This window comes from Phodopus roborovskii, unplaced genomic scaffold (assembly GCF_943737965.1).
Source record: "Phodopus roborovskii unplaced genomic scaffold, PHOROB, whole genome shotgun sequence".
Lineage (NCBI taxonomy): Eukaryota > Metazoa > Chordata > Mammalia > Rodentia > Cricetidae > Phodopus > Phodopus roborovskii.
The window spans coordinates 34,277,521-34,302,723 of NW_026126525.1; the positions used below are offsets into that span (position 1 = coordinate 34,277,521).

Below are 25,203 nucleotides of genomic sequence, written 5' to 3' on the forward strand. Positions count from 1 at the left end.
GTACACTATACCACACTGGCATGAACACAAACATACACACACATGCACACACATGCTTGCAAACACACACAGAAACACTAAATAAATGTTCAAAAAATTTAAAGACTAAATTCTTCATTATCAAAGGACAAATTCATGTCTAGAATGAAGACAGGAGGAATTATGTGGCTAAGGACAGAACCAGCAACCAGACAGTTACTCTGGTTGACCAGTCGGTCCACTGGCTGTTATTTGGTACTATCATGCTGCAAAGGAAGTCGTTACCATGTAGGGACAGCAGCTATCCTTCTGTCTGAGAGTTGAAAAATCAAAATAGGCTTGGTCATATTCACAACACCTTTTCACTATTAGCCACTGTTCTCAAGATTTTAAAACAAATGTGTGAGATGTTTTACTTCTCCTACCTAGTCTTTCCCTAAACTGTATTCATTTTCCTCCCTTAAATACTTCGTCAACATGCTTTGCAAATATCAATTTAGACTGGTCAACTATTGCTGTGAAGAATAGTTAGTAGAAAATGCAACAGCAAATTGATTAAAATGATGCTGTCTAATGGATAATGAGCATATACTCTGTGCTAGAATTCCTCCTAAGTAATAATTCTAAAATTAAGACTGCATGGCCTATGGTATACACTTATCCTCATTTTATCAAGTAGAAAGTAAGATTAGGCCAAGAAATTCGCACAAGGTCAAAGAGCTAGTGCATAAATTCAAATACAAATCAAGGCAGGCTGGGGCCAGAGGGCCTGCTCTATGACAATGAATAGACCACTGTAATACTGATTGGACAAACAACAATGCCAGGGACACCTTTGAAAGCAGAGCATTATACCAAAAGAAAAAAAAGAAAAAAAGGGGGGGGGGAGGAAAGCATTGTCATTACCATGAGAACAGGAAAAAGGGAAGTAATTTAGTTACTAAATAAAGGGATTTTTGTGAGTTGTGCTTAGAATAGAGTTGTAAATTACACTGCACAGCAACACTGAGAGGACTAATGATAGCAGAATGCTAACTAGTCCTACCTCACAATTTTGCTCAACATTTTAATATTTTACGAAGCCCTTTTGATAGGGAGCATATCACATAATCTTACACCTGTGTGCGGGGCAGACCATCAGTGTGAACTAAGTCTAAGATTTTTAAAATCCTTTCCACTCTCTGACTGGGAGGCCTGTTCTTCATCTCTGAAAGAATTTGTTAAAAATAAAAATTATGCATGTATGCAAATGGACTGCCAATTTACAACGCAATCTGAGCTGTGCAAATATGGTACCTTATGCATCTTGCAAGCCCAGCTGGGCTGCAAATTCCCCTAGTGTTTCTGTTTAGGCTAACTGCCCAGTGTGGCAGGGCTTGTTTCAAGTGATCTCCATTTAGATATGTGTGCTCCAAAGAAGACAATGAATCAATGGCCACTTTAAGATACGCCAGCTCTAGGAAATCTTTACTCCAACTGGAAAACTGTTACTATGAGAAATTCTTGTTCATTGTATGAATTCTGTAAATTCAGAGCTTTGTGGTCATCTCAGAGAAATGAAAAACTGATGTCAGTTATTGGCTGGCACTACTGACCATGAAATAAAAATGCATTGAAAGCAGATATGCAGAATAGTTAGACACAATTATCTATGTACCAAAAATATTTCAATGACTTCTCTTTTGTGTTATTTAATCCTTAAAGGCAGCTTATTGTTAAACTCCGGTATATTTTTAATTTGCAATAACTATGAGTCTAAGACAATGGTAAACAGACTGATGACCAAGAGAACCCTACAAACCAGGAATTAGAATGTCCATTTTGCAGAGAATATTAAGGTCTCTAGTTCAAGTTTCACAGACTTAGTTAAGTAACTTTAAATAAGCAGCCAAGTCAGACTGTTCAGACTTATATTTACTGATAGGTTTGGCAATTGCTGGGTGGACATGTCTCACTAGGAGGAATACAATCCATATGTAATTTGAAGTGCAGAACTCCAGTGAGGCCCTAGGACACAGTGCAATCAAAGCTACTTGGGAAGCTAAGTCAGGAAGATCATAAGTTCAAGATCTGGTTCAACTACAGAGAAATGCAGAGCCCAGCTTATCACCTGGCAACCCTGTCAGCCTCATCTTTAAAGAAAAAGGAGTGGGGGAAGGAGGGATGCTATTTTTGTAAGAGATTATTGACCCAATACATAGGATAGGGCAGAGAAAATGCTTGTCTCAAATATTCTTAGGTTTATATATTTCAAAGCATATGGGATAATGATTAAAACTAAGGAAGGAAGAAAAGTGGGATGGGGAGATAGGTCTGTAGGTGAGTCCTTGCTGTACAAGCAAGAGGACCTGAATTTAAATTTGCAGCACCCACTTAAGGGGGGTGGCTCCACTTGTACCCATAACCTCTGTGCTGGGGGCAAGGGGCAAAAGCAATGGCATCACTGGGATTTGTTGGCCACCAGCCTAGCTCCAGATTCAACAGAGATCCTGCTCCAAGAGAGTAAGGTAGAGGCTGATAGAACAACATATATGATGTCCTCTTGTGGCCTCTGCATGCAGAACACAAACACACACACACACACACACACACACACACACACACACACACACACACACTATAAATAAACTAAGGAAGAGTTGGCATTCTCTTTCACCCCGTTTACTTGGCAATGAGCAGCCAGCTTGGCTTGGCACTGAGGCTGTTCTATTGAAAGAAACTGGGCTCTCCAGAAAGGCCTGTTCGTTCTCTTGGGAATGTCATGGGCAACAGCAGAAACCTCCCTGTTACCCTGTCTCCAGGCACGGCAGACACATCCAGAGTCACAAAGGTCATGCCTGTGTCTGTCTGGTCCCTAGACTGGGGGATCTGTGCAGAAATCAGCAGGGAGCCAGCATCTGGTACACAGGGATGTGGAAGAATATGTGTCTGGCACTGGACTACATCTGCTGTTCCTCTGAAGATTTCTAAAATGACTATTGTCCCTTGGAGGGTTGTCCCCTCTGTCATTAATTACTATGTGGTTGAGAAGATCCACAGACCAACAGAAAATACTGAGTGATGAAACACATGCAAATAATTAGAAGAGCTCTACAGTCACGTGAAAGCTATAATTCAGTTAAAAATTATACTTCTCCAATGGGAAACACCAAATAAGAGAACCCAAATCTCTATGGTATTTTAATTTAGGGGGAAGTGAATCTTGGTTCTTGTTTTAACTGCTTAAAAACAGAAATATGGCTTCTTTGCCAGGATCTTAGGGGGAGGAGTAATTAAGTTAACATGGTCATAAAATAAAATAGAAGAAAAAGCAGTTTATATACTTTTTTAAACTGATGGAAACTCTAATAAATATTAACTGCCACAAGTTTATTGAGAAGTCCTACTTTCTGTTCCTTGATGCGAAGACACCTCCTGATTTATTTTTCACAAGCATTATGGGTCATTATTGGCTTTTAACCTCATATGACATGCACCTTTGCTATATGTGATGCACAGACATATGTGAGGGTCCTTAGGAATGAAACTAAAAAGTGGTCTGGCTAGAAAGGCTGTCCTCCACCCCCCACTGTGTCATGTCCCTTTCTTGTACAGCACATGCCTGACAAACAGTCCTTCCCAATTGAGCAATAACCCTCAAGAATTATCTTTAGCTTCTTGCTGGGTCCAAAAATGTGATGGCCAGAATCCATCTGGATGTCAAAACAAGAGACTTGAGGTCAAATGCTCTGAGAGATACTGGCATAGTTCAATGATTTATATTCTCACTTTCCACACACTGAGAACCCCCCACAATTTGCATTTCATTCCAATTAAGCAACTTTTTGCCACATTAAAAGCAGGACCCCAAGTATGGATAAACTTAGAATGACTTTCAGCTCTCCTGTACCTTGTATAAAGTTAAGTGACAAAAGTGTAGACATGCGAGGCTGGTGGCATGGTGTATGTGGGTTAGCAGCGAACTAGCAGCTAAAAACTGTCTACCAAATAAACCCTGGTGACTGGAGCAGATAAACGGTGCTTTTATTGGGGACATTCTGTAGGAATATTTATAGCTGCCTGGACATGATTTTAAATGCTGTGTGACAAAGTCTGAGGTGTGATGACATTAACACACTGCAAACTTCTGCTTCCTAGTTAACTTAGATGGCCCAGATAAGAATTAAATCAGATAACAGAAATCATGCATGGAAGCAAAAATGACCACCTAAATACAGCGTCTCCCATCAGAATCATGTTTTAAACCATGGCTCTATGTTTGTATACTTAATGAGAACTGTTATCAAAGAACTCAATGTTTTATTGTAAAATAGGCTTCCCACCAAGTGGCACAGGTCACTTATGGAACTCCCAACCTGCACACAAATTTGTGCTCTGTCATCTTATCCCTGTATGTGCCTAGTAAGCACCTTCCATTTCCTTGGTCATCCTCTAGTGCTCTTTCAAAGGCTCCAAAGACAATGATTTTCTTGAAGAATTTTAGCTAAAGGACTTCACAGATATGATAAGGATTAAGGTATGTGCATCAGAGATGTAGAAATTTGATTGGCATGTTTTGTGCTTATCTGCATAACTTAGTAATACTCTAATTGTGTTCTAAGTTTAAAGAGGGGACTCAGGCAAGTTTGAAAAATGGGGCACGGTGAAGGGTTGGTATTCATTTCTCTATTCAGCTCATAGCTTGGCCTCTGGGATATAGAGATGCTTGAAGGACACAGGGAAAGTATATTTACAACACAGTCAAAGAATATTTGGATATTCAGAAGATACAGTATGATATTATTCTTCATTATTTCAGAGACCTCCTTATAACACAAGCAGATTTTACATCAGAATTTCGAGAAACATATGTTTAGAGTAGGCAAATTAATTGTGGGATATTACAAATGGAAGGAATATATTCTTTTTGTGTGGCTTTAAAAAGTCAACACAAAGCTACTCTACAATTAAATCTATAAAAGCCAACACTGGATATTTCAATCAAGAACTAGACCAAGGAAATAACCACATAAGGGGCACATAGAGAAATACACCGATGGGAGGCAGATGCAATGCTATGGTCAAAATACCTGAATTTGGCTGCCTGGTCAGTTCTATAGGTCACTTACTATCTTTGTATGCTTTGAGTGTGAACTCTCACCAGAACCCCACTGGCTCATGTGTTTGTTGCTTTCATCTCTAGATGGTGACACTGTTTTGGGAGATGGGACTTGGGATCTGACTGGCAGAGGTGAGTCCCTGGGGACAAACCTGTGGGTGGAGGGTTGTAACTTGGCCATAGTGATCCCATTCTCTACTGCCTGCCACAATAAAGCCAACTGCTTCATGCCCCCATCAAGATGACCAAGCTGACCCCCCACCTCACACTTTCCCTGACACGATGGACTAAGTCCCCTGAGACCATGGGTGAAAATAAATCACTCTTTCCTCAAATGGCTAAGGTCAGGTACTTTTTTCATAGCACTAAGAAAATTAATATAGTCACCCATCCCTTGTTTCTCCTTCTGGAAAAAAAAGAATGTCTTAAGTGACATTTTAGAACAAAAAGGGACAGCAAGTATGAAAGGAATTTCAAGTGTCAAACTGCTCTGAGCATCAATTTGTTACCTAAGTATTGACTGCAAGATTATTTGTGAGGATCACTGTGGTTCTTATATAAAAAATAAACAAGCTTTTCAACGCACCCCCTCCCCAGGAAAACTGTAGACCTGCACAACTGTGTGGCTTTGATTGTTGAAACACTTTCACCTACCCTATTAAGCCAGTAGCATTGCACGCTAATGCCTTTAGCTGTGATGAAGAGAAGTCACTGTTTCATTCCTAGCTTTTGAATCACCATGCTTTAGAAAATACATTGACAAATGCAGTCTTCACTACTCCTTAAGAAAACAGGTGTATTTTTGTAAGTCTGTTATTCTCTATGAATAGATGGCCCCCTATTTCAAGACACTGAACATATTCTAATGATGGGTCGGTCACATGAAGTAATGAGCCATTTAGGAGTAGAATGAAAGTTACCAAGACACAAGCGATAGGAAAATAAATGTTATTGCTGGGTAAATCCTGCAGCCCATAATAACTGACCACAGGGATGGGGTCTAATGAAGCACAGAGGAGCTCACACTTTATCTCCATTTTAACTAGCCAGACTTAGCAGAGACATGCCCCCAGGCTGAATATCTATTTCTATTCGTCCCGAGCAGGGAAGAGTGATGCAATGGACACGTAGCAACTGGGGAAACAGGATGAGAAGTCCAACTTGCCAGACGGAGTCCAAACCTGCGGGCATGCAGAGAAGGCCAGGCAGGCCAGCCTTCAGCTGGCAGAGCTAACCTGGCAAAGCGCTGTGCAGCAGGCATGACCTTGATCCCAGCTTGCTCCAGCCTTCTGCGCTTTTGGCTTTCCACAGCATCTCTGTCTTCGGGAATGGCAGCTGGCACTGCAGCCACATCCTCAGGAGACTGCTCCTCAGCAATGCTGGGAGGAGGTTCTAACCCACTGTGAGGGCTGCTGGGGTTGTCTTCACCTGGAGACCCTGCTTCACTTCCCTCCTCCGCTATTGTTTCAGGGTAACTAGTGAGTTGGACAACATGGCTTACTAAGCTAACAGACAGGTCAGGGAACAGACTGGGCACTGCTTCCAAGACATTCTCTTATCACTCTTAACTAAAATAAACTGTCACAGCTTGGAATGCGATTCTGCTAATGTGAGGCCAACTTAGTGTAGCTAACGAATACAATGCACTTTTTCTACATACTGATCAATGACTCTTGCAATTTTTTTTTCCTTCTGGAAAGGTAAAATTCATTAGTTTTAATCCATAAGCAAAAATTTTAACAAAACATTTCCTCAGTGGATAATAAAGTGAGATATTGAAGTGCTTAAAAGGTTACTAGACATAGGGACTCTTTCTTACTACTCTATAATGAGTCCCCAAATCCTAAAAGATAGCACCCAGCACATAATTGATACTCAGCACTTAACAAACACTTGTAGAATAAATATGTAATTTAATACTGAGATTAAGGAATAGTTTCCGTCTCTAAAAGAATGAAGAACCCGTCTTCTATCTATTCTGACTCTTGTCTACTCTTGGTCTTCAAGCCCCGTCAGTGCCGTTCTCATCTTTGCTTGCGCTAGTATGAGTGCATCAAGAGTCTTTTTGTATAGTCTTTGTACACCCATTGTAACGGACTCAGAAATGGGGCAGCCTCTACAGGAGGGTACACATGACAAGTGTGTTTTCCATATTCTGTCAACAGGACTGGCCTCTGAGCATCCACTCCTCAGTGAAGAATTTCTTGGTGCTAGGTACCTTCATGAAATCGGTATTTTATGACAAGCTCTATGGGATGCACTGGCCACTTACTTTCCTTCAAAATGGTGCATTAAAGATCTGAAAGCTCATTCCTACCTGAAGGGCCTTTCCCCGCCAAGGGGGGAGGTAGCCGTGCTCCAGCTTTTCCTGTATTCCTCCCGCTCGGCCTTCTTCCTTCTCAGAGGTGCGGGGACATAGGCCGTCTGGTTGCTTTTGTTTGGGAGGTACTGGTTAAAAGGCACTGCAGACTTCGGCTCGCCATGGGAAGTCCGTCGTGCAGACATATCATCTTTCTTCACATCCGGCAACTTCCGGTGCGGCAAGTCGGATTCAGAGTCGCTTCCTCTTCCTGGGAAAGAAAGGATGATATGGGAAAATGTGTTGGGCTCACAGAGACATCCGGTGACATCTCTATAGACTCAAGGGTAACTCTTATGTGTTCTAGAATTCATACCCCGAGTTAGTAACTTGGAAAATGTCTAAATTAATCTCCTCTGGAAAAACGCCTCCATTTTAATGAGGGAAGAACAAAAAACTACAAGCATTTTTTTTTTTTTTTTTAAAGTAGAGGTAAGCTTAAGTGTGCTGGGAATTACAGTGATATATTTGTGTGGAATTGTTTGCCTGCCACTCTCAAAAAAAAAAAAAAAAAAATCTCACCAGTTCCCCAATGGGGGTTTTACTGATCTCTAGTCAGAGTCTACTATACTAGACATTCTGACAAGTATGCATTAGAAATTGTCTTCATGTAACTTTAACCTCTGAACACCGAGAAGATGCAAATTATCAAAGATAGATAAGAATGGCAGAACTTAGAAAAGTGACCAGCTGGGGGCTTCACTGAGGGTTTACCTTCCAGGAGGTTACATGTTCTTTTACACATTTTTCTCAGTTCCCTGAGCTGGGGGCAATCTTCTTCCTTCCATCCCTAAGCATGATCATGTCTTCTCTCCTGGTACATAGTTCCTTCTCTGTTTGTCATGAAAACCAGAGCTGTCCAGTGCACAGCTTCTAAGACATGCCATTGCAGCCAATGGGCAGCTCACACTCAGAGGGATACATAAGTTAGTTTGGCTGAAAGACTGTTTTGTTTTGTTTTGAATGCAAAGGAATTCTGCTCTGCCAACATCAGCCCTGCTCCTAGGTCACAGCACTGAGAACTGTAACATATTCTTTTTGTCCAGGCCTTACGTTGTTAGATTTCTAAGATCTATTAAAATGAACTGTCATTAAGTCAAACACAATCATATCAGTGACTGCTACTTTATGCTGGTTGAAAACTCTTAATCAATGAATGAGAACATGACATCATTCTGACTCTGTTGCTAACAATGGCATTTATGCTTAAGAAGAGAGCCAAGAGTTGGAACAGGGCAGAGGGGTAGTGTGCAAGGTCAGCTCCATTCCATTTCCAGTTCTGCTATTCGTTAGTCTTGTTAACCTGACCACTAAAGGCAGCATTGTCTAAACTACTAAGTAGGTGTAATAATGCCATCTGCTTTTTGGGATGACTGCAAGGGTTGAATCCAGTATCTGCCACTGAGTATTTAATACAAATTGTCCGCTCTTTCTGTTGTAACAGTTCTGGGTTCATCAGACATGAGCTGTGGCTTCTTGAGTTTGTCTCTAACACACTTGACTGTCCTCTTCTGTGACATTGGAATGAAAGAGTTTACCCCAAAGATTAGATAATGTAATGATGTTTAAGAGATCATAAAGGTTAAGAGCACTGGCTATGAACAACTTGTCCATTGTATGTGAAATATTCAGACCATGAATTATTCATGGCACTTACAGTCTCTCTTCTGAAATTTTGGCCATTTCCAGACTTAGTATTTGATTCATTGCTTCGCCCATTTTCCCACAAGTCTTAACAAGTGTGTCTGTCAGTGCCAAAATAAAATGTTGCCTGTAAACAAATATGAACATCACCTTGCCTTGCCAAGAACATGGATTTGTTTCTCCACTTGATAGCAGCCTCTCTTTATAAAGATAGAAACAGGCTCAGAGTGGCCAGAGGGGTTCCCAACTCCCCATGGCTGATTAGCATGGGTTCAGGGAAACTGGATTCTGCTTTTCAGACACCCAAAATTCTATTCTGTGAGCACAGCATGGTGAGAAAAACTTCTTAAAGTGTCCTGATGAGGGGAAACACTCCACTGTGCTGAATAAATAAATGAAAGCAAGTAAGTTTTTCGTCTACTCCAACAGCTTAGAAATGGTTACAATCTAGGGGCCATAGTTCTGTATAATAGCTAAATACTATCACAATATAGTGAAAGTCTCAAAATAAGTTAACATGTAAGTACAGCCCTTTCCTCCTTGAATTATTCTTCGGGACTATCTCAACAGACATTTTAAGAAATGTTAACTTGCCATTGTTCCAGGGCTTAGCTGTAAGGTAGCTTCATAGACGTACAGCCAAGATGGCATTTCAGGTCCACTACATGCTAGCTCCGTGACACTGGGAGTTTAAACCCCATGTTCCCTAGGTTCCCATGGCCTACAGAGAGATGACACTAGTGCTCGCCTGGAATGTTGTGAGGATTAAATGAAGTGACACAGAGGACCTCTGGAAAGCTGGCATGGTATGCCTGCATAATTGTAAGGTTAGACCTGAAACAGATTTTTATTTCACTTCATCCTGTGGACATGGAAATTTACTAGGTTGGCTTCTCCCCAAATACTCAAAGTTAGAAAAACATAACAAGGCACACGAAGCATTATTATTTTTATCAAAGTCCTGCCCTTCTTTTTCATGAGGCCGCCAGCAAGTAGAGCCATTCTGTTTCCCTTACCCTCCTCACCCCCTCTTCCTTCCACACACTTGCTGCTAAATACCCCCCCAAATTACAAAGACTTTGTAATTTTTTCTAGTACTTTATTTTTGCTCTTTATTTCTATTTTGTAACACATCTTTTTGAAAAAAAAAAGGCATACTGAATTAATGAAAGGAGTCATATTTATGAAATATTACTAATTTTCAAAGCACATGAGTGCAAAGTTGCATTTCTTGCCCAATGAAGTTTCCTGAGCGACCTCACAGGGGATACTAGTGGAGGCTGAAGATGGCATTTGGTACCTGGCTGGCAAGACAAGGTGGCTGAAGCAAGCCTGGGGCTTACAGCTTTCCTACCAGGAAACCATACCCAACTCAGAATCATGGTGCTTCTGAATGTGGCTTGTCTCTTTTGAATTGGTCAGTGGGTACCCACCCATAACAACAAAGCTGAAGTGTTCCATATGGACCCAATATAAAGGCAAAGAATTTTTTGGTAAAATTGTCCCTGATTTATTGTGAGTCTTGGGACAAGAAGATGTTAAGACCAAAAAAAAAAAAAAAAAAGTGTTCCTACTGCGGAACTACTCATTATACTCATTAGAACTAGCAATCTTACTGATTAGCATCATTTTAAAGAAACACACCAGAAAGGAAGATTAAGAAATGTGTTTTTTTTTTTCTTTTAAAACTTCCCTAGGTCTTGATTAGTTTACAGGAAGAAAGCCTTAGGATATCAGATTGACTGGTAAAGCCTGTAGAAGGTGCACAGTGAGGGGGATTGCTAAGGCTGTAGTCTACATTGTTCATCTGATGGAGCAAGAATTTATACACAGGCTCTAGTTTATCAGTCTTAATTGCTACAACTAAGCTGTGCTTTGGGATGTTTTAGTATAATATTACTAATCACCATCTCAAATGCTTTCAAGATGCAGTTTAAACTCTGAACCCTTCAAAGCCAGTGACAGACTAAAGCATCCACAGTACCAACTATAGAAAGAAAGAAAGAAAAAAAAAAGGTGAAAAAAAAGTTGTAATTTTTAGAAGTTAAAACAAACAACATGGGTGAAATAGTTTGGCTGAGATGTCATTTGCAAAAGCAAACCCATGCTTGGGTTATACTAAAGCATAATTAGATCACGGACTTGGTATTTTAACTTCTAGTGCTGTGGGTGGCACTTAAGATGTCAAATAAAATTGCAGAAATATTTTTCAAGCAGCTCACAATGTACCATGGAATTCTTTAGGAGTCACACACTATGTGGCCCCAAGGCAAATCTGTCTGCTGAAAAGTGTGCGTTCTGAGCAAACAGATTTGTTCAGTGACTTTAGAATAAAACTTCTATCCGGTAAAGGGAAAGTAGCCTGGGTAAATTAAAAGTACCCATTTGAACCAATACTTCTTGAGGTTGTCATAATTTAACTACTAGACTGACAGTGATTCCCAACATTAGGAGATGATGAGACAAAGACTTAAACTCCTGAAGACACATCTGTAAAATAAGGATTAGTGGTGTTTCCCAGCTCCATGCAAGCATAAACTAAGATGTGGCCAGACACCAACATCTATGCTGAAGAGTAAATAAGATACTGCATGCTAAGCATTAGTCTTGCTTATGACCTGAACCTGTGAAACATTCATGGATTACAGTGACTTGCATGGCTGAGGAGTTTGGGGTAAAGCTCAGTGGTACAGCACTCACCTAGAATTCACAAGGTCTAGGGTCAATCTCTAGCACTTCACAAAGCAAAGCAAAGAACTACAGTAAGAATTTTATATCCAGAAAGCAACACTGTAGCCACAAAGATAATCTTGATCTCAGACACTAGAAGAATATCCCAAAATATTACTATCAACCAAGCAACATATGCCAAAATAGAAACGAAAACTCCCCCTCCAGCCTTGCTGTTTTTCTGCAAGTTTACACATGCTGAGCCCAGCCAGCTGCCCTCCTTAAAAGCCCAAAGGTACAAGAGAACTAAACCAAGCAGCTCTTAGTAACAGCCATTGAACACACATCAGGCTACAGGACCATACAGTTTTGTTTTTTTGTTTTGTTTTCATTTTTGTTGAGAAAATAATGATCATTCCATACAATTAACATCAAATCCGCAGGATTTAAATAAAATTTAGCCTTGGAGCCAACAGGCAATCTAGCTAGGCACTATTCATTCATGGCAATTTGCACTGAGCTAGCCCACCAGTCAGATGTGCTAAGCATCAAATTGATTGATAAAACAGGTGCTAATTAAGATGACACAGCCCGCCCCCGTCACCCCCAGCTTTAAGGATACAAAGTACACTTTTAGTTTGCTGGGGATTTGTTGTTCCATTTTCACTTTCATCGTGTGTTACTCACTAAACATTTCCCTTCCTTGTACCCACAGTATATAAACTTGAGTACACTTTATGAGCTAATGGTCTGCACAGTGTCTTGATTCAGGCAATAATGATGTAACGCATTTTCCAACAGAAGATACACTCACTGAGGCAGTGTTCAAATGAACTGCTGGCAAAGCCAATCAAAAATTCTAAAAGACATGAAAAACAACAGTCAAAGGTCTTTTTTTCTGTGTCGTTCCCCCCTTTGCCTCCCCCCTCCAGGTTTTATAGAATTACCAGGCTCCAGCCAGGTGGATATGGAGACTGCCCTCCCAGTACTCAGCTCTCTAACTTTGACCCTGAAACTCCCGTTAATGATTAACTCCAAGATGTATGCTGTAGGAAGATCCAACCTACCATCACTACTTCCCCTGAGAACTACATCTGGTGAAGGTGTCTGCCGGGAGCGGGAGCCAAAAGAATCCAGGCTGTCAAAGGAGTCATCTCGGCCGTGGCGAGGAGGAGAGAGGGAATCGCTGCGCTCAGAATCCCAGCAGTCAATGTAGCCGCTGTCTCGGATACTGCGCTTAGGGCTCTCAATGTCATCAGTCTCCTGTCCCAAAATAAAACGGAAGAATTTCAGATATGACTGCAACATATCCGGCCTCCAATGGTCCGCAAAGACACTTGCATAGGCGGTCTGGTGTGGAGAAGTTGTAGCAGCGAGCTAATGAGACTAAAGAGCATCAACAGGTGACTAGCCAATTCCTCAGCTTTTCTCTGCTGCATCCTTTCAATCAGAATATAATGCACAATTGAAAAAAAAAAAAAAGCCCCAAGCAACTCACATCCCTTAATTTTTAAAAAAGTAATTAAATCACGAAGTTTGGATTCACAAGAATGCAATGATTATTGACAATAAAGACAAAACCTTTGACCTGTCTTTCGGAATCCATAACCGCATGTCTGTGGGATCAGTCCCCTAGCTCAGCGCCACTGCTGTCTGGCAAATGCAGGCAGAATCAGGGCTGTAAAATTCTGGAGCTGCGTGCTTCCATCTCCTGCTACCTTGGAGGGAAATTCCTGCTTTGAAAGCAAGCTGTCTTTCTGAGGCAAAAGTTAAGGGAAAAAAAAAAAAAGCCAATGAAAAATATGCAAAACACTTTTCCTGATGCCTCAGAAGAATCCAGGCATGCTCTCTCTCTGCCAGTTCTTGGCGTTGGGGGAGCTGCAGGCACTTGTGGCTGACCCACATGTTCAGAGTAGGGAGAACAATGGCTGTCTTTGACAGCCTGTGATTATAAATTCTTTCCAGCACAAGCGGCACATACTAAAACACTGAAACTCCAGCAGAAGAAAGGTCAGTCAAAACCATCCTCACCCTCTTATTAATATAAAAGCCTTGTTCCCGACAGTGCCTTCGCATTCATTACGATAGTCCAGGCTGACGAAAACAAAAATAACTCCCGTCACTTAAAGATAAATCTCTGCTTAATATTCCTGAGACTGTCGCTAGAAATTGAGACTGTGGATCACACTGGCAGAGGAGTATGCACTCACGGACAAAGAGTGGAATGTTACCCCATAGATTTCCCAGGGAAGCACATGGAGGTCCCCTCTGCATTCCCAATGGAAAGGAAAATAAATAAATAAATAAATCAGCATTCTCCGTGTTTGCAGTTTGAGACACTGGTCTATTTTGTCTGAGATGCCCCTGAGAGCCCATCCATGCCTTTGCAGGAAATATATTTGCTGGCTGCTTCTAACAATTATGGGGCTTGGGGGTGCTTCTGACCCATTCCCCACCCTAGGGTGACAGGTATAAGGGACAGGATGGTTGCAATTCACAAAGCATACTTGGGTTTCCCATCAGTAGGAAGGAGTGGGCAAGAGGACAGGGGTCAGGGCTGGGAGGAAGCCTCTGCAGACCCAGCCAATTAATGAATGACCTGGAGAACAGGCTGTCAAATGCCTGGGTGCAACTAGCAATATGACACTCTTGGGTAGTGTTCTCAAATGTTGCAACCCTTTAATACACTCTCTCATGTTGTGACCCCAACTATAAAATTATTTTGCTTCTACATAATTTTAATTTTGCTACTGCCATGAGTTGTAATGTGAATGCCTGACATGCAGGGTATCTGATGTGTGACCCCTGAAAAAGGGTCATTTAACCCCCTAAGCAGTTGAGACACACAGGTTGAGAACCACTGCTCTAGGGTAAGACAAAAATACCAGCTATGGAAAGTAAGGTTAATTACTTGCAGGTCAAAAGTTAACCAGAATTTGGAACAAAATCCAGGCCTGGGGAGTTGAAAAAAGAACTCACGACTCACTGAAAAATATAGACCTGAATTAGAGGTTCAAATTTAGCTTCTTGGAAATATAGTTATTATTATTATAAATTACTCATTGACTAAATGACTAAAATCTGAAGTTTACTTTTATTGAACACTTACTATATGTCTGGGTCATGCTCTTTGCATATCATGTTATTTACTTCCATCACCAGTCATGGTGGTAGTTAATAATATCCTTAATTTATGGAAGAGGAAAATAGGAGTCAGAGAGTTATTTTAAATTAACCCACACAGTACATGATAAGTATTTAAAAATAATACCTAAAACTATTGATCTCTGGGGGTTGGCAAGATGGCTAAAGATTGGATGTTGCCTGCATCCTTGCATGGTGAATGCTGTCAATCTGGGTTATGTCTCCCAGTTAATGCTGTTTATGACCAAATGACTGAAGGAGAAATGTCACAGAAGAGATGCAAGTTATAGTCATGGCTAAAAATTGAGCTCCAGAAGCCATAACAGCTGGGATTAAATCTTGCTAGTTGTGTGATGGACAACTCATATAGCCTCATGGGATACCCACCCAACAGAGCTTGTAGGACTATTAAACATGTAATATGTGGAAAGAAGTTGGAACAGAGGATAATGCAGAATAATGACTCTAAACAAGTATCAGCAATGTTTTAGCTACTATTTCTTCGATAAGGCATATACATTTTGATATAGGAATTATGCAGTATTTATACACTGGTGTCAAAGGCAACACTTTGCACACTGATCTGTTCTTTCTCTACTCATGTCTCGATGTCTTGCAAAAACAGACACTCAGGGAGCAAGCAGGGCCACTGGCTGCAGTTGGAAGCAACATATTTGCAGGCTGCTTGGTGCTACATGACAAAACTGAATTTTCAAGAAAATAATATCAGGAAGGTTTTCCTTGAAGCCCGGGTCTTCCTCATACCTTCAACTGCAGAAGATTCAGAAAGAGGGTCAGTGTGTTTTTTCCTGGAGCCTTAGCAGCTTTCTCCCTGATGCTTGTGGGAAGGAAAAATAGAAAGCTTACCATGTTCATGACCATGTAGTAAGCCAATAGTTGGCCTCCCAGGAATGCCACAGGTAAAGCAAAAAAAAAAAAAAAAAAAAAAAAAAAAAAAACAACAACAACAACAAAAAAAACGTGGCTATCCACCGGACTTCCAGTTTTACTGGTTTCAATCAAGTCACCACCCCCCTTTCAGGAAGAGGGTGCTATAAAATGAAAATGAGGCTTTGGATGAGGATGGAAAATATAAACTAACACAGACAGGTATTTCACGGGGTCTAATTGTATTGTTCGTGCCTTTCATCTTGGAGCACAACACTCCTGTCTTCCACAGAGCTCTCAAGAGATGACATGGAAGACTGGAATCAAACCCCTGTACCAACTGCTCACTGTTCTGGTGAAAGAGAATTCATAAAGGGAATGGGCAACGCTAGCTTCCATGAATTCTGGGCTTATTTCACTAATCCCCCTTCTTCTGAGTTCCTCTGTGAGTGTTAATGAGAGCCAGCAAGGGCCTGTGGATGACTGACAGTATCTAAGACAGTCCAGATGCCTTCTCTGGACAACTCAACATTTTTCTGCTTGCTGTGTGATTTATGGGGTGGCTGAGTGCTGCTCTAACATGTCTGGTTTAACTTCTCCAACATGATTGCCCATTCCTCACTCATCATACAGGTTGTGGAAGCGATTCATTCCACTGATATTGTCCAAGTGCCTCCTAGGTAATATTCTAGCCCCGGGGACACTGCATCATAAAAATAAATCAACAAACACCTTATTTGTAGGAACCTTGTGTTCTGATAGGGAAGACCACTGATAAGTAGATACAAAATTGGAGAATGAGTATGATGGTAGTGGCTATATTTTATGTACTTGCCTCTTGTGCATTTGTTTGCCAGTCATACTTCTCCCTTTTTATCCCTTCCTTCTATTGATGCCCTCACCTCTTGGATTAGGAATGAATGGGCCAGTCATACCATTCCACGCCACCCCTGGACACAATGACTAATGTAGAACAGGACAGCCTTCTTTGGAATTATACCTCTGAGCTTAGAGGACATACTCCCTTAACTTTCAAGGAACTAGAAGCATCTTCCCTGGAGATGCTATTTGCTACACCCCTTTATGAGGGTTGACTTGCTTACAGGGAGGAGAATAAATTCCAGAAGACATGGGGATAATGAGTGAAGGTCACAGAGAAATAACCCACATTGCTCACAACACTGAGAACTCCAAGCTTCCTTCCATTTCAGAATTCTTGTTAAGGGTTCTCCATATATTAAGTATTAAATAGGTACCCTATAATTACTGATTTTGTGCACATCTTCCCACTAGAAAAAATGAATATTACAATTTTTGAATTAGTCCCTTTTGAGGAAGACACAAATTTAATTTCAAATTTATTTCAACTAGCCTCTGTACAGAGTGTTCAGTTGTCTCACAAAATCTGTCTACTCCTCGTCTAGTAAAAAATATTTATAATTATTTTTATAGCTGAAATAAAGCCTTTCTTTTCCAAGTCTTTACTTGCAGATGAGTATGAATCTGTGGCCAAGTCCAAGTCAGTGAGAGGTGAGTTGGGAGTTGTTATTGTCCATTTTCATTTGCTAGAACAGAACGTCACAGATTAGGTAATTTAAAAAGAATTTACACATCGAAGTTCCAAAGTGTGCTAAGTCCAATGTTAAGGTGTTGGCATGGAGAAAGGCCTCCATAGCATGATGGAAGTGATTCTCAACTTAGAGCATGCACGTGTAATGGACAGTTTGCCTTGATAACACAGCTAGGATAACAAACCCACTCTGGCAACCACAGCATCAATCCATTTGTGAAACTGTACTCCTCATGGGCAAATAGTCTGGAGAGTATAACTCCTGTTGCCACCATCACAGTTAAAGTCCAGCATGAGTTTTATGGGGGGAGGCATTCAAACCACAGCAGGATATAGTGTAATTTTCTAAGCGCATGCTCAAAGAATAGTCCCCTTTCCTCCTTCCTCCTGACTTCAATGTGGACATGACAGGGAAAGCCTGAGCAGCTAGTTTGAGCCAGCAGGGAGAAGCCACAGGCTGAGGATGATGGCACAAGGTGAAGATGATGGCACAAGGGACAGAAGGGTCTGAGCTTTCTGGCATGGCCCTGGTGTAGAACTCCCGCACTAGCTCTGGACTGCTTGTTCACACCCAAATCCCACTAACATGAGAAGAAATAAAATATTCCTTTCAGCTGTTATTTTGAGCTTTTACACTTTGTAGTTGAACCCAATCATAAGTGAGAACATGGAAGAATAAGTTCACACATAAAACACTGCCAGCATTTGGATAGACCAGTATCTTTCAGGTCATCTCGCCTCAAGCACAGCTATGACATGGGAGTACCACAGGTGGCCACAGTTGTGAAGAGCCATATTTTGTCCAGTATTGCCAACCCTGGCATCCTAGCCTGTGCTACCATCTACCTTTCCTCAAAACAGAAGCAGCTGCTAACGGTAGGCTACTTTAAGTCAGCGGAAGGCATCATCTCAGCAGGCAGCGAGCTAGCAAAGCAGACTAGGTTTCCCCCAGTCTATCAGCAGAGCTGAAAGACTGAAACAGTTTTCAACAGATGACCTACCTCGTATTACCCAAATACAATTGAATATAGAAGCAACCATTTACACTGCCAACTCCCCACCAGCAATGACACCTGGAACAATTGGATGAAAGATAAAGGGGCAATAGGAAGCCAAGGGAAGATACAATGTGTTGTGCTTACTGTATGGGTATATTTGTTTTATATGCCATGATAAATACAAAGATTGTTTTTGTTACTTTGTTTTTCAATGTCAGGGATCAAACCCAGGACCTAATGCATGCAGTCCAGTCCTCTATATTGAGTACATGTCCAGCCCTGCTTTGTTCATTATAGATACGTGAGCCAGATTGGCTTTGGTCAAATGCAGAGACTATTCACTTTAGGGCAATGGTTCTCAACTTTCCTAATGCTGCAACCTTTTAAAACAGTCCCTCATGTTGTGGTGACCCCCAACCATAAAATTATTTCATTGTTACTTCATAACTGTAATTTTGCTATGGTTATGAATCACAATGTAAACATCTGATACACAAGATATCTGGTATGCTATCCTGTGAAAGGGTCGTGACTCACAGATTGAGAACCACTGCTTTAAAAAAAAAAAGACCAATTTATTAGAAAGTTAGAACAGATTCTTATTTCAGAACTAAGTCATGAAGTTCTAAATATCCTAAAAAACTCTCTCTCTCTCTCTCTCTCTCTCTCTCTCTGTGTGTGTGTGTGTGTGTGTGTGTGTGTGTATGTGCGCGTGTGCGTGTGTGTGCACGTGTGTGTGTTATTTGGGCATATACAGGTGAAGGTCTGATGAAAACTTGTATAAGTCAGTTCTTTCCTTCTACCATGTGGGTCTTAGGGATGGAACTTAAGTCATAATGCTTGGTGGCAGCATCTTTGCCCACCGAGCCAACTTGCTGGCCTTTTTGATATTTTCAGTGAGTCTCATTAGTAGATTTATTTTGTAGAAAAGCAAGGAAGGGCTGGCCTCAATTATCTGTGCTTTGAGCTGGCCCTGACCAAAATACATGCATGATAACTGCTTACAGAGGCTGCTTTCCAGGGATTCCCCTATACAATACTGTGAACCAATATTTTGTATGAATTAACTATAGGCAGGTACATGCAAAGCATTCCACTGTTTCTTTAGCAAATTCTTACCTTCTGTCAATCCTTCCCAGAGCAAACAAACCAAGATGTTAATGCTATGCCATCCAATATTTTGCCAAATATACACATCAAGCTTTAAAACCATTTTTTGAGTTTCCAGATCACTCAGATATGACAGTCACCAGACACACATGGTAGAAGGAATACTTCTAGCTTCTCGGAGCCTGTCCAGGGTGGGAGCTGGGGCAAGGACATGGCTGGCATTACCATGCCCACATTGAGGCCCTAACAGGCAGGCACAATGACCTTTAAGCTGAGAGTACAGGACAAGAGTTTGCCTTTGTATAATGCCACATTGTTTATTTCAAGCATCAATCACTCCCCAAAATGCACAAGCCATGAGCTCCATGGTGTACCAAACCATATACCAACGCACCTCAGATTTTTTTACTCACTGGCGAGTGTAAAGTATAAAACTTCAAGTGATATAAGACGCAGGAGGCAAATAGGCTCTGAGTAAGACAAATGGTCCTTTTCTTGAGTGTATACCTTGGGTCAGTACAGTTCCACCATGCAAAACTATAATTATCTTCATTTTAGTAAAGATTTTTATTCATTCTACGTGTATGAGTGTTTTCTTCTAATGTGTGCCCACAGGGGTCAGAAGAGGGCATAATTTCCCCTGGACCTGGAGTTACTTCAGGTTGTAGGCTACCATGTGGCTGCTGGGAACTGAACCTCAGTACTCTGGAAGAGTAACAAATGTTCTTCCCCACTGGGCACTTTAGCCCTAGCACCATAATCACCTTTAAAAACATGTTGCTTTCCCATTTTGTCCAACCCTCAGGGGATGAGAAAGAAAAGCCAAGTTACCTTTCGCATCTGAGCCAACAGCCCTTCAAACTCCTTCAGGTTCAGTGTGGTTCCACTATAGGATGCACAGCTGTTTGCGGCTTTCCCCAGCCAATAAATGGTCACTAACACCTACGGAAGAAAACAGTGCATAATGAGAGGATTTGTCTTGAAGAATGACATTTTGATTTGGGGATCAGTAACACTACAGGAATGGCAAGGAAGGAACAGCTCAGCAAAAACAACTTGGAAAACCAGTGCATGCTGCATCCATTAATTTGAGCCCGAGGTAATGGGAACACAATGTTGTCTCAGTTGACCCAGACACACAATGCAGTCAAGTAAGTCTCCAGCCCTAGGAAAAAGGAGGTTGTGAGAAAGTGATCTCTGAGTGAACAAGAAGGGGAAATAAATCCTCCAAAATGATATTCTCATCAGACAGCATTTTCCCACAAACTCTTTGGAGTCTTCACCCAGACAAGCAATGCAGGAGACTGTCATCTCCATTTGAGACTGGTGCTTTCAAAGCTCCTAATTTCAAGTTGTGTGCACAGAGAGCCTCCAGGAATGGATGGCAAAAATCCCAAAGGAGCAATAAAGGGCAGGGCAGGACCAACACAGTACATCTGCGTGAAGTAAGAAGACAGCAATGTCCAGAGAGTGAGACCTGTAAGTTCCTCACATCAGAGCATAACCACATCCCTATTAATCTGAGATGGGAAAATTTTAGCCCTGACACAGTTGCTATCAATTAAACAAACTTGGATGCTTAAGAATGTTCATAAATATCCAATGGTCTGAGGTTACTGTCCTACATTAGTTTTGTGCTGTCTCTCCAAAGAACTTTCTACAAAAGCACAAATGTTCTTTATTTTGAGTTGGGGATGGAAAAAAAAAGGGGTTGGCTAAAGATGTGCTCCTTAGCTAAATTATAGGGATCAGAAGTCCATGAAAAATCGTAGACTTTATGCTCACGTTCTGTCTTTTTGCTTCATCTATGCCAGGAATGACTTATTGAACTACCTTCCCTATGGCAGGCCAGAAAGTGCTCTGGATAATGGGACATAGGCATATGGGTCCAGCTGGCCATGGGCCTGAAGTATAGCTGTGTGCATGAGTACTATGATGGGGTTCAGTTTCCTACCTCTGTGGGAAACTCTTACATCGTGAATCCTTCAAAATTTCCAGAAGGTCTTTTATTAACTGAGTTCGTACAAATAAATTCCCAGAGAACAGACAATTCCGAATGTAAGGACATTAACTAGAACCATAACATAACTAATGTGTGCTGACTGCGATCCCATCTGGGCCACAAATGGAAATGGCTAATGTTAATGTTGAAACTGATCACTATTTTAAGAAAATGAACCACACACAGAATACAAGCTTTTATTGTTTACTTCTAGATTGAATTCTGATTAGAGCAAAATCTCCAAATCTACTATTTTTAGTTTTAGCACAATTATTAACTATTCTATAGGTGATGCATATACTTTTCCCTAAAAAAGAATCTTTCTAGTAAGGCCTATCAGATGCACTGCATTTAGCTAAATATCAACCTTGAACCATTAAAGTCAAAAGTATACAAATTTGCAAAGAGATGTTGAAACACTTACGTTTTTCAGCTTTCGGCTATAATCAAGGTTCCTAGGTCAGGAAAGAAAAACAAAACATTATTAGAATAGCAGTTTCTTCAACATGGTCTTTCCTTAGACACCTTTAAGACACACTTGCAAAAAACACATAAAAACAAAATCAAAAGAATATTGATGGCTTTTTAAGGCCTATGGCTGATAGTTATAGGATAAAATTGTTGAGGGGAAAAAAACAAAACAAACAAACACCATTAGAAGGACCTGATAGGACTGAAGTTTTGCAGGACACGGAGAAAGGTAAACATTTTTTAACATATGAAAAGCAAGAATTCAGTTTAAAACTTGGACTATTTATATTGGAATTTACAAATCATGACTGTTGAAGATTCTGTCTTAAAGGAAATTTGATCACATCTTCCAAGTGTTCTTCATGCAAGCAGATTTAGTACAGGTCTGAAAACTTAGTGAAATAGACCTGAAAATATATGTATAAAAAGCAGTACTATCCAAATGGTTCTCCAATCCCCTTGCTACAAATCAGAATGAAAAATTGGCCATACAAAAGAAAATATGCATGCTATTTTCAAATTTATGCACGTGTTCAAAAACACACATAATGTTTATTTCCTAACTAAAGCCCAGCAAAGCTCTGATTATTCACACCAGTGTATGTCAAAGTGTTTCCAAAGATATTGGAAAGCTCCACGAACATATCTACAAATAAGTATTTATTAGGAAAATGAATGCTGGGTTTCTTTTCTCTGGTCACTTTGGTGAGGTGTGGGGAGTAGAAATCCCCAAGAATGCTTCATAGAATTTAGACTATGATTACTTGCTTCTAGCCCATGTTAACAAACTATGGTGGGCAGGTTTAATCTGATTGATATTGGAAGGACTAGTGGACTAGTGGAGATCAGCAGAGTGTTTGGGGCCTCAGTTAAGACAAGAATCCATTCAGCTTACATTTGATCAAGGAAATGTTTCTATATCTTTTAGTTTACAGGGGAAAATGGCATGCTATCCTCAGCTTAAATATCTATGAAGATTTTTTTTTCATTTAACAACAGAAAGATGAAATAAATCCAAGGAAGTTCTACAATATCTTAGAAAAACAAGGATAGGGAATATGACCCTTTTCCTGCATTGACAATAAAAGTTCACTGACTGAAACTGTGACTGGGTGCTAAAAAATATTATATGTGGCACACAGTAGGACCTCACAAAATATTTGTAGAGTGATTTTCTCATAATCACCAATTACTTGGAAATACTTCTAATTTTTAGAGAGACTTCCTGCCCCAGGAGCCAGCCACAGCCTTTGCACACATCTGTGTGACTGTGTTGATTCCCCAGAAGGTCTGTGCTGTGTGCCTCTCTGTGTTGGGTGCCCCTTTGTGTTGGGTGCCCCTCTGTGCTGTGTGCCTCTCTGTGTTGGGTGCCCCTCTGTGTTGGGTGCCCCTCTGTGCTGTGTGTCCTTCTGTGTTGGGTGCCTCTCTGTGTTGGGTGCTCCTCTGTGTTGGATGCTCCTCTGTGTTGGGTGCCCCTCTGTGCTGTGTGTCCCTCTGTGTTGGGTGCCTCTCTGTGTTGGGTGCTCCTCTGTGTTGGGTGCTCCTCTGTGTTGGGTGCTCCTCTGTGTTGGATGCTCCTCTGTGTTGGGTGCTCCTCTGTGTTGGGTGCTCCTCTGTGTTGGATGCTCCACTGTTTTGGGTGCTCCTCTGTGTTGGGTACCCCTCTGAGTTGGGTGCCTCTCTGTGTTGGTTGCCCCTCTGAGCTGTGCTTTCATTTCCATCAAATCTGTCAGGCATTCATTACACATAGAGTTCATGCAATTACACAGTCAGTAATGTAATCATTTGAAGGGTTCTCCTCTTAAAAATTTTTTTTTTCTACTCAAGTTATGTTTGGACAGAAAAGGTAAGAAAAATTACCTATACTTAAAACTAGAGTTTTTTCAGGAATAAGACAAGGCTGTCCACTCTCTCCATATCTCTTCAAGTCCTAGCTAGAGCAATAAGACAACAAAAGGAGATCAAGGGGATACAAATTGGGAAGGAAGAAGTCAAACTGTCATTATTTGCATATGATATGATAGTTTACGTAAGTGACCTGGAAAAACTCTACCATGGAACTCCTACAGTTGATAAACACCTTCAGCAAATTAGCAGGATTAACAACAACAACAACAAAAACAGTAGCCCTACTATATACGGACGATAAAGGGGCTGAGAAAGAAATCAGAGAAATATCATCCTTTACAATAGCCATAAACAACATAAAGTATCTTGGGGTAACTCTAACCAAACAAGTGAAAGACCTATATAGCAAGAACTTTGTGTTTTTAAAGAAGTAAATTAAAGAAGATACCAGAAAATGGAAAGCTCTCCCATACTCTTGGATAGGTAGGATAAACATAGTAAAAATGGTAATCTACAGATTCAATGCAATCCCCATCAAAATCCCAGCACAATTCTTTACTGACCTTGAAAGAATAATACTTAATTTTATATGGAAAAACAAAAGACCCAAGATAGCTAAAACAACCCTGTACAATAAAGTAACTTCAGGAGGCATCACCATCACCAACTTCAAGCTCTACTATAGAGCTATAGTCCTGAAAACAGCTTGATATTGGCACAAAAATAGACAGGTAGACTAAGGGTATCGAATCAAAAATCCTAATATTAACCCACACACCTACAGACACCTAATTTTTGACAAAACAGCTAAAATTATACAATGGAAGGAGGAAAGCATCTTCAACAAATGACACTGGCACAACTGGATGATGGCATGTAGAAGACTGCAGATAGATCCATATCTATTACCATACACAAAACTCAAGTCCAAATGGATCAAAGACCTGAACATAAATCCAGCCACACTGAACTTCTTAGAAGAGAAAGTGGGAGGTACCCCCCACTTGGTACAGGAGACTGCTTCCTGAATATAACTCCAGTAGCACAGACACTGAGATTGACAATTAATAAATGGATCCTCCTGAAACTGAGAAGCTTCTGTAAGGCAAAGGACACAGTCGACAAGACCAAATGGCAGCACACAGACTGGGAAAAGATATCCACCAACCCCACATCTGACAGAGGGCTGATCTCCAAAATATACAAAGAACTCAAGAAACTAGTCACCAAAACACCAAAAAAAACCCTATTAAAAAGTGGGGTACAGAACTGAATAGAGAATTTTCAATAGAGGAATCTAAAATGTCTGAAAGACACTTAAGAAAGTGCTCAACATCCTTAGCTATCAGGCAAATGCAAATCAAAACAACTCTTCCCATGGCTGATGCTTGCTTCTCATCCTTGTTGTAGCCTGAGTCCTCA

At 40.8% G+C, this 25,203-nt stretch overlaps 1 protein-coding gene across 9 annotated transcripts in view; it reads right to left on the reverse strand.

Moving 5' to 3' along the window:
* The window catches only part of Limch1 (LIM and calponin homology domains 1), a 298,145-nt gene that overhangs the window by 64,111 nt on the left and 208,831 nt on the right, over positions 1 to 25,203 (reverse strand). For 8 of the 9 annotated variants that reach the window (XM_051198454.1, XM_051198453.1, XM_051198452.1 and 5 more), the window contains exons 5-8: positions 21,887 to 21,917; positions 20,292 to 20,402; positions 12,818 to 13,013; positions 7,395 to 7,647 (exon numbers count right to left, since the gene is read on the reverse strand). In XM_051198454.1, the coding sequence (XP_051054411.1) occupies positions 7,395 to 7,647; positions 12,818 to 13,013; positions 20,292 to 20,402; positions 21,887 to 21,917 (591 nt within the window). Of the gene's footprint in view, positions 1 to 6,312; positions 6,553 to 7,394; positions 7,648 to 12,817; positions 13,014 to 20,291; positions 20,403 to 21,886; positions 21,918 to 25,203 lie in introns of all 9 variants that reach the window. The other variant, XM_051198458.1, reaches the window with a different exon arrangement.